At 40.0% G+C, this 12305-nt stretch overlaps 1 protein-coding gene across 4 annotated transcripts in view; it reads right to left on the reverse strand.

Moving 5' to 3' along the window:
- Positions 1-12305, reverse strand: part of COL14A1 (collagen type XIV alpha 1 chain) — a 226161-nt gene that overhangs the window by 43939 nt on the left and 169917 nt on the right. For all 4 annotated transcript variants that reach the window (XM_046025660.1, XM_046025646.1, XM_046025653.1 and 1 more), the window contains 4 exons: positions 10917-10970; positions 7417-7512; positions 6198-6251; positions 5588-5641 (listed from right to left, as the gene is read on the reverse strand). In XM_046025660.1, coding sequence (XP_045881616.1) covers positions 5588-5641; positions 6198-6251; positions 7417-7512; positions 10917-10970 — 258 coding nt within the window. The remainder of the gene's footprint in view (positions 1-5587; positions 5642-6197; positions 6252-7416; positions 7513-10916; positions 10971-12305) is intronic.

The following is a 12305-nucleotide window of genomic DNA, read 5'->3' on the forward strand; positions in this document are numbered from 1 at the left end:
AAATTCCCCAAGTAACTGCTCTCAACCATGCCCAGATGTGTCACCATCCAAATAAGCATGAAAAGTAGTTGAAAGCTATTCCTCTGTGCAAACTATCAACTTCTTCTTCACCAAGTACCCCAAACTGGCTTCTTCCAGCCCCCAAATTCTAGGCAAGATATCTTCCATCCTGTTTATTAAACATCTTGAATCGAAGACTTTCCTACATGAACAAAATCTCCCAGTGGCCTTTATTTATTTTTTTTTTTAAGATTTTTATTTATTTATTTGACAGAGAGAGATCACAAGTAGGCAGAGAGGCAGGCAGAGAGAGTGAGAGGGAAGCAGGCTCCCTGCCGAGCAGAGAGCCCGATGCGGGACTCGATCCCAGGACCCTGAGATCATGACCTGAGCCGAAGGCAGCGGCTTAAACCACTGAGCCACCCAGGCGCCCTCCCAGTGGCCTTTATGAAACCGAATTTTGTGGAAAGAAAGAGCTCAGTGTTGGAACCAGAGAGATGGACCATAATCCTGGCTCCAACACTTGCTAGCTGAATGGCATTGTGCTGCCTTTTTTTTTTTTTTTTTTTAAAGCTCCAGATTCTTCGTCTATACAGTGGAGTAACAGGGCTTGGCTTTCGTGGTCCTTCTGAGCATTACAGAACATCACATTGTAAAGCACCTGCGCTTAGTCAATGATTAGTAATAACGATTCCTGCCATTTTTATTCAGATAATCTGTGAAGTTCCAATGGTGTATACTGTCTGTCGTTGCTGCGGATGATTTACCAAAACCTGTCTAGACTCACTAGAAGGAAAATCAAATCATCCTCCCCACTAGTTTTGTGATGGCTAAACATTTCCTCTTCTGAATGAGGAAGATACTCAAGGGGGATATTATCTTGAATCTTCATATTTAACAAAATATTCCCTAGACCAGTCTCTCATCACTGCTCAACATTGGTGACAGGAATTAAATCCAGATAACTGACTCAAGTTCCATTTCTCAAGGATATTTTAACTCACTTTGATGAAACGGGACATTCATTACAAAAAAGGCCTTTGTATACATCGAACTCGAACCCACATCAAAAGGAAGCATGTTCCAAGTGTCCTTTCAACGTGGAATCCAAGAAAGTTAAACAAAAGCAACAAACACTTTGCTTTTTCTTCAGGCTCTTTTTTATAGTTCTTTAAAATATTCTAAGGCATCTTAATACGTCAAGTACAGGCATTATAAAATAGTATACTGTCCTGACTTATGAGGTTCACATTGAAAACAGTGAATATTAAGATAAGCCAAAATTAAATTTTTATATAGAAATTCTTTATATGAATTTATTCCCACAGTAACTCTACGGAGTCAAATATTTTTTCTGCTTCACAGATGAGTAAAGTGAGGCTTGGAAATAGTAAGCAACCGGTCCAATGTCATTATGGTAAGGGTTCAAACTCAGGCCTGGCTAGTGGCCCAAATCTATCATATCCACCACCAGCCCATCCTGCTTTTCACAACCTCGCAAGTTCAGCAGAATTCATATGCAGAAGAATTTTTTTTTTTTTTTTACTATGTCATTTTTTGTAGTTGAGAAAGGAAGGCTGTGGTTATGGCATGGAAATGCAGGGAACAGTAACCTGGGGCAAAGGAAGAGTTCCAAATTCAGTTCACTTGGAATTTAAAAATGAAAACCCTCTGTATTCAAACAATGGAGGAATTACTATCTTCCAGGTGCCATAAAATCTCTATCTCTTGTCATTTTTATTTCTTGTCTCTCTGTGTTTTTATATAACCCTACTAAGAATTGGAAAATAATAAATTTTACAGTTTCTATGTGGAGCGTTTGATAGAAAGCTCATGGTCTTGGACATCAGCGAACCTTAGAACTGGAAAAGAGGTCGTGTTTTCTATGTTTTCCTCCCTTTTCTGTTCATACCCTCATTTCTTCTGTTTATCCTCCCTGCCTTGCCTGTTCTTCCTTGTTTTGCCAAGGACCACCGGATGTCTAGGGTGGAGGCTGAGACCCATCCTTCATCAGAGGAGCTCAAAGATCACAGGAGAGCCCTAGGGTCACCGACACCAAGGAAAGAAGAGGGAGGAAGAAGGGGGAGGTGGCCAGACACATAATGAAAAAGAAAGAGGTGTCCCGAATGTTGTTGGCCAGAATGGCTGGGAATGAAGGTGTCTACACCCAACTGTTGAGTCTTGACTTGAGCTGTTATACATAGTTACCTTCTTAAATTTTTTATTTTTTGAATATACAATTTCTTCTCAGCTTTACTGAGACACAATTGACATATGACCCTGTATAAGTTTAAGGTACCCATGTGCTGATTGGATACATTTATATATTGCAAAATGATTGCCACCATAACCTCCGCTACCCCCTCCATCCAACACATGGTGACCATTTCTTGTTTGTGGCATGAACATTTGAGACCTCCTCTCTTAGCCACTGTTGTCTTTTAAAATGTGGCCCTGCACCATGTTTTGTCACTTGCCAGCAAGAGGCCAAGACTTGTTTAGTGAAGAAGTCCAACTTTTGCTGGACGAGCTTATGGCCCCAGGCCCAGCGCCGAGTATGAGTTGTCTCTACGAGTCAAAGATTCCCCTTGGGAAAAGCCAGAATAAGCCAGGAACATTAGAAAACATGTTCCCTGTTTAAAGAGGAGATGTTTAATCTTTTCGCTTTTATTTTTGCTAAGCTCTCCCTCCTTCCAGGCCAAATTAAGGGGGATAACATTGACACCGGCTCTAGGAAAGATGTGCTAATCTTTCCCTACGCCGGGAGTCGAGGGGAGGGTGCTACCTCTGGGCTGGGAGTTCTTACCTGTCAACAAGAGAAGACAGAGATGAAAAAAAACAATGGATGAGCAGGAAGGAGTAGCCCACTGCTCTTCAGCCTGCCTCCTGCTCTCACCTCTGAGATAGTCCAAGGACCGAGAGGCACGGGTTGGACACCATCAATCAGGTTTATTCCAACGTCTCCCTTCTCTGTCTACAGTGGGCTTTCCTCACTCAGGATCAGGGGCCATGAAGGTGAGTCAACAGGAAGTGATTTCAGCTGGTAGTGAGATGAAAGGACAACACAGCTCTGCCTTCCTGATTCCCTGGGCGGTCAAGCCTTAATTGGACGGTTTTCTGGAAGTGGCTTTTCAGGCATTTCAGCGGGAAGCCTCAGCATCCAGTGCCTGTTCTATACTTTGGTTGTTATTATTTCTCTTATTTTCTGCTTTGCCTTTTAAAATGGCCAAGGCAGAGGAGGAACAATCATGAAGTTTTGTCCCTAGGACTCTCAGCGACACCTGTCTCCCACTGCCGAGCCATGGAGACATGCTGTCCCAGAAAGACCTGGCCTTCCATCAAGGTGCTCTGTGTCCCGGATCTGCTGGGACCCCCATAAATCTTGGCTCGGGACCTCCTACTTTATAATCCTGCTCAGTAACTCATTATTTTAGACCTTTTACTTTCCTTAAGCCCCCATAGATCAGAGCCACCTAAATGACTCTGTTTTCATCCACTTTTCCTTCTTTCTCTGCTGTCTCTGAAGAACACCCATTTGTTTTCCCAGGTTAAGAGTCATTTTCCTGACACTACCACATCCTTCCATGTCCTATAAGCAGATGGTCTAGGAATTGCCTCCTTTAGCTATTGAAAGTCTTTCTTCTTTTGGATCCTTCTGCTCTGGAGCATTGGATAACTCTCTCCAGGCTCTCCAGCACATGGCACATAGTATGTGCTCAATTAAGATAAGTGCTCAACTAATATCTTATTAAATAAGATCTATGCAGCTTCTCCCTCAAGCAGGGCTGCCATGTTGTACAGCTCTAGGGGGCGCCATTATATTTTGTTCTGTGTGAATGGCACCCCTTAAAGTTCCACACTGAAATACTATTTTCCTTTTCTAAAACAATTGTCACAGAATTTGCACAATATTTTTTAAACATGACCCTGCAAAGAACGAGTATCTTCTGAAAGCCAGTAAGTCCATTTACAACCAAGAATTTTTCAAAATGGGAACTAAACACATTCTGAAAGGCTTTTTTGTCTCCAAACTGAGGGAGAAAGGACAAAAAAATCCACATACAGCTATCTCATCACTTTATTACAGCTCTAAGACTGTTTGTTCATTCCCTAAAAACATGTTTGAAGAATAGCAAAATAATTATAAAAAGTCTGTGTTGGTATATAGGTTTTAAAAGGAAAAAAGGAATTTTTAAAAGAAAGTGTTATAAAACCAAATGATCCAAACACCAATCCAATATGTTTGATTTGGGAGTTCTCTGCCAAGACTCATCTCCATGCATAGATAAATCAAGTAAATTCACCGAACCAAATCTTTAGAATGGCCATTTCCAGAGCTTCAGGCATCATGAAGGATTTTAGGTGTGTAACCAAACAGGATCTTAGCCTAAGCCCTTTGCCAAAACATATAAAAATTTCTAAATACTCCTTCCACATACACAAGAAACCTACATAAATCTAACTTTTAGAGAATGCCTCCTTTACATACAGTTACATGTACATGATTTACAGACTGAGTAGTTCCATTTAATGGGCAAACTGAGATTTTTAAGCAAATGAAAGTTTGGTGAAAAAAAAAAAAGAACATGGAAGGAATTTAAGGCCCCATACCTACATTTCTATAGAAAAAACAATCTCCATATTTTGAGCCATATAGCCACCCTGAGCTAAAGGCTGGTCTTGTTTGAATAGACAAACAAGTCTTCCAGCCACTTGCTATCCCAGTGGGTAAGTCGTAACAAAAATAAGCAGTGAATGCCAAATGTGCTGGCCTTCATTGGATTGGACCTAAATGGTTGCCACTCCATATAATTTTGTCTTGAGGGAAACTGTAGAGCCTCCCATACCCTAAATCAGTGACAGTTTAAAAAAAAAAAAAAAAGAAGATTTACTTGAATTTGTGTTTACTTCTCCAGCTTCACTTCTTGATAGTCTTTCCAAATTTAAGTGTGCGCACGTGTGTGTACACAGATATGCACACACACATTCACACACTGCACTCTACTCCCTAGAGTAGTAGTTCAGTATTCACACACTGAACTCCGTGCAATATTGGAAATGACCCACCTTCTCTTCATCTTCATGCCTTTATAGATTCTGTTCTCTGCTTGCAATAGCTTTCCTATCCTCATTGCTGTCCATATGGATAGGCTAAAAGGCTAGATAATTGACATATATCAAATAAATGAAGAACACCGTGGATAGTCATAATGCTTAAATTTCAACTCTTATGATCCTTGATTCCTTTAGATTTGTGCCTAGAAAATTGGAAAAAACTGGAAAATCTGCTAAACCAAATGCACATAATTCAGTGCAAGTTGCATTCTGGTTATAGGAACATTTAGAAAGAGGTGTCATTGATTTGGGAAGGTTGGATAAAAGTTCTCAGGTTTCGATGAAACTAATGAAGATGAAACTAATGGAAGAGGTCAATGAGGGGAAAGAGACACAGGATAGGCAGAATGTAGATACACAGAGGAATAATAAGGAAAAACCCACTTAGTTTTACTTCCTTGCACAGAAAATGATCAGAAACAAGGAATGTCTTGGTAAGGAATCTAATGTGCTAACAACCTTGGGCCCTTACCCGCTGGCCTGGAGAGCCATCGCGTCCTGGTGAACCAATGCCTCCTGGGACACCCTAGGTAGAGCAAGGACCAAAAAAGTTAAGAGTCACAGAAATTGGAAATCAATTGCCTTTCTACCCACCTTCCCTGAAATAGATCAAGGGCTCCAAACAATTTAATAGCATAAAGGTGAATTCAGAATCCAGAAATGATTTGTATGAAAGAAATGTCCCCCACAAGGCTTGTCCTTGGGAGAATCTGTATGACTCTCAGAGGCAACTAAGGTGAATGAATACAGACTAACAGTCTTTAATACAGAAAACACTTACTGCTAAAACCACAGCTAACTTTAGAAGCTACAGCTTCCCCCCACCCCCAAAACCCCCCACCTTGGTAAGGCTCTAAAGCTAAGAGCATTTGACAGGGGGCAGAGGGGGAAGGAGACAGACAATCTTAAGCAGGCTCCATATGAAGCCTGATGTGGGGCTTGATCCCACAACCCTGAGATCAGGACCTGAGCAGAAATCAAGACTTGGACGCTTAACTGACTGAACTACCCAGGCGCCCAAAGCTAAGAGCACTTTTTTTTTCTTTTTTTTTTTTAAACAGACTAAAAAGTAAAACTCATACCTGTGGGCCAGGAAGGCCAGTCTCTCCTTTTTCTCCTTTAGCACCCGGCATTCCCTGAATAGCCAAAAGCATTCGGAGTTACGTTCAGGTAGGGTAAATTCTTCGTCTCTTCTTCCTCTCCACTGACTGTTCTGATGTTGTCAACATAAACTTGCTTTCACGCTAACACCCAAACACAGCATGTTTCGCTTCTCACATATGCTACCCCCCATATGTAAGCATGCCTACGGAGCTGAACATTTATACAGCAGAACATTTTCAACACAGAACACAGTCTGATATGCGTGAGCCCAGACTGTATGTCTGTGGAGGAGAGACTGAACAGTTCAATACTAATGATAGCTCAGATTTTTGAGGGTCACCTCTATCTAGAGTTCTGCTTTTGTTTTGGCTAGAAAGATATAGGAACATAAAAGCAAACACAGAACCTGGCAGGTAGCAAGACCTTACCAAAGGCTTACTAGGAGTAGTACCAATTGAGTCACTGGAATGCTAATGCTTTCTAAACCATGAAAATAACACAGAACAGGAAATTTCTCAGTGAGGGAGACAGAGTCATATGCCCAGAAAGATGGTTAAAAATGTGCTTAAAAGGCTTCTTTGTTTCAAATATTAATTTTAGTTTATAGAAATTGGTTTTATTCTTGAAATCTTGATCCCTAAAGGAAGATTAATGAAAATCAGTAAGTGGTATTAAGTTTATTTTCCGTGACAGAAACAGCTTTTACAGTGTAGGCTATATAAAATACACTGTTTATAATCTCAAACTCCACCTAAATGCCCTGTCTTTTGATGCCCATTGAGATAAAAATCATAAATAAATGGCTTCCATCAACCTATATCCATGATTACTACATATCCATAATGAACAACTTGTTACTTTCTAGATTTTATTACATCTGTTAAGGACTTGATCCAACAAGAAAAAGGAAAACAATTGTCATAGCCCCATTTTGCTCCTTAGGCAAATTGCTTATAGATCTACCTATTCTGTGTGGATGTATCCGTTTGTAAAAACCGTCAACACTTAACAAAACATTAGCTAATGAATGAACTCATGATCTCTCAGTTAATACTTTCATTTCTCAATTCTTTTTTTAGGGGTTGAAAGGGACTGAGGCTCATTATATAAAGGGCACAGAAGACAAAAGTTCACTCTTTAGAACTCATGAAAAAGGGATCTCAATAAAATTCACCCAAATGTTTACACACTACTCACAGGCATTCCTTGAATGGACAGACCACTTGGTCCTTGGGGTCCAGGGGGCCCCTGGGGTCCTGGAGGGCCTGTGTCACCTCGAGGACCCTCTGGTCCCTGGAACACAAGAGAAGAAAATCATTCCAGAGGCAAGTTAGATTCTTGGTACTCAAACGGTATTTCTGCTTAGAGCACTTGTAATTTATTTCCTTACAGAAATGTTCCTAAGACACAAAATGCTGACAGGATAGCAAAGCAACATGCCTTAGATTGTACACCTCCCAGACAAGATGTCATCAGTAAACCAAGAGAGTAAACACATAGGAGTTGCTGCAACTTTAATTTTTTTCTTCCGTAAATAAGAAGGCTATGCCAACTCTGTGAGTAACGAGACCCCCCACACTCCATAACAAATCCGAAAGAGAGAAAGTACTTCGAGACCACCCTCCTGGTCTGTGGCATGGAGGTTCATCCCATCCGGCTGGGATGGGATTCTGTCAGCTACCCATCCTGGGGGCACTCCTGCATTACTGAAGACTTGGCACCCAGTCCCTGTTTTCTTCCTTCTCTTGTGTCCTCATGCCTCTTCCTTGTCTGTCTCATGACCTGCCCTCAGGGCACTGTTACTTGATTTCCTTTCTTCTCAGAATCAGGCACTCCTGTTCTATTAGGAACTCTTATTTCCACAGTTTGGACCTTGGGATTTGGCTAAAGCTCTATCACCTCTGTAATCGTAGTTCCAGAAAAAATACCTCCTCAACCTCTTCTCCTTGTCCTTCTCTCATTCTGGGACTCCAGTGAAAACTAATAAAAGTTAAGGTTTCCAACACGTGGACATCATGTTAAATGTGAAGCTGACGAATCCGTTACTTGGGGCAAGCAACGCAGAAGAAAACGTTGGGGCAGATAATGAGCGTAGTCGGTTATGTTTCAAGTGCATGGGGATAACCGTGTGGACACGTCCAACTGTCTGGGGATAGAGAGATGTCTGAGCTGGGATGGATTTTGGAGTCGCTGGAGATGTGTTTGTGGGTGAGGTTCTTAGGGAGACTGCTGAGACAGTAACAGAAGAAACTGGTAAAGATGAGATGAAAAGCAGGTAGAAAGGGGAGAAAGAGAAGCCTAAGCAGTGTAGGAAAGGCCAAAGGGGCGGGGCTGTGTGGGAATTTCTAATAGGAAGGTGCCCAACTGTATCAAACGCTGTAGAGACCTCATGTAAGATAGGAATGAAACTGTAGTCATGGATTTGATAACAAGGAGGTGATCAGTAACCTTAATAAGAGCAATTTTATAGGATTCTTATAGGAAGAGAAGTCATATGCAGGTTAAGTGCGATTCTGGTTATATGTAAATGGAATTATATACTGTGAACATCATTGGTTCATGCTTCTTTCATGGGTCAGAGTGGTGTTGAGTTTCATACATTTTTTTGCATGTTTCCATAGTATGTTCCTTTTGACTCCATTGCATGGCTATACAGAAAGTTGTTCATTCACCTATTAATGAACATTTGAATGATTTCAATTTTTTTGCTATTGTGAATAAAGATGCTACAAACATTTATGTACCAAAAACAAAACAAAACAAAATAAAACAAAACAAAACTTGGAAGTGAGGATGCAGAAAATAAATGAAAACTATTCTTACAAGAGACATAGTGTAAGAGGAGGAGAGACAGAGATAGATTTAAAAAATATGATGGAAGAGACAAACCAGTAATTGATAAGTATTATAATGCTTATAATCATTTAATCATACATTAATTAAATATTATTAAGGAACTAAGAATGGAGCAGAAAGGCAGAAAGTATGTGATCTCATTTTATTCTATACAGTATGAGACAAAATGACTTGGAGAGCCCAGCAGCAGGGCTGCTTTAAGATAATTAAGATAATTAATTAAGATAATTAAGATAATTTAAGATAATTTTTATTATCTGTTTGCTACAATTGAAATATGGACCCACAAAATGGAAAATAACACAGCATGGGGCTTTCCATATGGAAGCTATACTTCATCCGTTCCTACACTATTGCGTTGGTAGACATGTGAGGATCCTTCATCTAACAAGATATTTCCTAAAATAACTTCATACTTTTATCCGTGATTCATCAAAATCATTGTGGAGAAGCAACCACCTCAGTAGTGGTCCTGTAGAAATGGATTATCAGAGGTAAGGGGTCAATGTTGGGATCATCAAACATCTTTGAACTTCTCATAAGTCTCCATGATCAGAATCATCACCCAGTGAGAATGCTGGAAAAACAATGGGATCCTGCTGGGAGGAAGCTAGAATCTACAGGAGCTCCTGGGCACTGCCCTGAAGTGGGACTGAGGAGGACCCAGTATACTGCTGTCTGAGAAGAGGCTTTCAAATTACCGCCACTCCTTGTAGTACCAGAAGAGAGGGAGCCAGGTAAGAAACATCAAGTCTATGCCTAAGATATATGTCACAATCTCAGAAAATTAAGCAAACAAAAAAGGCGATATCTCATGATTGGAGTTTTGGGTTGGCTAGGGCCTCCTTATCTTCAGTCTTCTTTCATTTACTTCTTTCCCCTCCCCCCCACGTTAGCTTCTACCTTGCTTCATTTGTTTCTAGTTTTATAGTAAAAATTTTTTGTTCTCTTCCCCATGAAAAAGTAGCATGCAAATTGAGTGAGTGACTATACTGAAGCAGTAAGTCAAGACTGTAAGCGGGTGGAGAGGAGATCATGTGGGGCAACAGGTACAAAGGAAACGGGGAGTCACATTACAGAGGGCCTTGAATGCCACACCAAGGAAGGCGAATTGTACTGTCTAGGTAATAGCAGCACATGACTACAGATTTAAAAGTATGATATGACACAGCATAACTTTAAAGAAATAAATCTTGGGGCAGATGTGAAGAATCCATCAGAAAATCAAAATCACTGGAGCCAGGAGACCAGTTAGAAGATCTGCCAAAAACCAGGTAGAAGATGGTGAGGCCTGAAATCAGTTAGTGGCTGGGCTTCTGCCCATGCCTCAGGGCGCCTTTGGGCAAAGTAGGAAACGTGTGCCTGGACATGGCTTGGCAAGTCTTGGTCATCTCAGCTGGTGCTTTTGTGCAGCGCAAGGCCCACACCAGCACCTGTGGTGGCCCTGGGCAGTGAGAAAGGAAAACAGGGCTGTGTGTTTGATTATACCTAGTGGGGAGGGAATAGGACTCTAAAACTTGAGAAATTACGCGGGAGGGAGTGCTGCCTAGTCCTGATGAGATTTTTCTCCTTTACTTTGCTGTAGGTAGAGAAAGAACACTACCTTGGAAACTGAAGCACTCAGAACACTGACATTCTATTTTTGACCTGGAAACCAAATTTCTTTCACAAAGTTCTTAAATACTTTTATGAAAAAACAAAAGTCTTTAAGGGAAAAGACTTAGACATAATTTTTCACAAAAACACAAGGGGTTCTAGACTGCAAAGGGTAAACAGTACTGAACTCCAAAATTACATTATTGCTATTTTTGAGAAAGACAGAGATGCAGAGAGAACATTACCTTTGGACCCTGTTCACCTCGTTGGCCCTTTGGTCCTCGGAGTCCTGGACCACCCTGGCAAACAGATGTTAAGTATTAGCACAAAGACAAGTCTTAAACAGCATGTTTCATCCATTTTCTTCAATAATATGGATTATGTAATTCTTATTTTGAATAAAGGCCAACTCATTGTGTAATGGTATATGTTCATTATGATCCTTTACTGGAAATTTGCCACCTAGACTCACCTCTTCCTGAAGATGATTTCATAGTTTGCGAAAGCCTTCTATGCCAAATCCTTTCAAATTAAAAAAAGCTATAGTCTTTTGAAATTTAGTGTGTAAGACTCCTACTATTAATAGATGCAAATAAAATACACTGTTAATCTAAAATTGTGTGTCTTATACCACAACTTTGTAATTACTCTTTTAAATTATAAGAAGAATATAAAAATAGTAACAATTTAATTTTATTTACACCATAAAATGCTAATCAGTGTTACTGGAACTTCATTATTTTGCATTCTCTGTAATATTTTTGCCTTATTAACACACCACCTGCACAATTACGTAATATAATTTTCTTTATCTAGATATATATGTATGTACATAATACATATGTATGTGTGTATGTATTCCTGGGAACACATTATTTGTATATATGTGCATAAAAATATATGTGTATACACTGAATATTTTCCAACTGTTTACTTAAATCTAATCTTAAAGCAAATATTTTTCGCACTATAGTTAATTGAAAATGTATTACTTATTCAGAATAGAAGGTAAACTTATAAACATACTATAATGTTACAATGTTTATATTCAGCTAGATTCTGTTTCTATTGAAGTCTGTGAGCCATGAGCTTATTCTTTGTTAAAAAGATGAGTAAGTATTTGCACCAGACTGAAACTATCTCTTTCACCTGACCAGAAGGCTCAAAAGCTCTTTGAAAATGGAATAGCTTGGGGTGCCTGGGTTATTAAACATCCGTCTCTGGCTCAGGTCATGATCTGAGAGCCCCGTATCGGGCTCCCTGCTCAGTGGGAAGCCTGCTTCTCCCTCTCTCAATCCACCTGCTTGTGCTCCCTCTCTTGCTGTCTCTCTCTCTGTCAAATAAATAAATAAAATCGTAAAAAAAAAAAAAGAAAAGAAAATGGAATAGCTTTCTCAATGTGTGTTTCCAATTTATTTCCTGCTACGTACAGGACCCTGAAAAGCATTTCGTGTACCATCAGCAAAACTCGCATGACTGGGAAAACACTGGATCTAGTGATCTTGAAGGTTTCTTCCAGCTTGTTTTAACGACTTAAATTCATTCCCCTCCCCAATAATACCTTGTTGCTTATCTTCCAGACTTTCATCTATTTTTTTTAAGTTTTTATTTATTTGAGAGACAGTGAGAGAGCG

This window comes from Meles meles, chromosome 1 (genome assembly GCF_922984935.1).
Source record: "Meles meles chromosome 1, mMelMel3.1 paternal haplotype, whole genome shotgun sequence".
Classification (NCBI taxonomy): Eukaryota; Metazoa; Chordata; class Mammalia; order Carnivora; family Mustelidae; genus Meles; species Meles meles.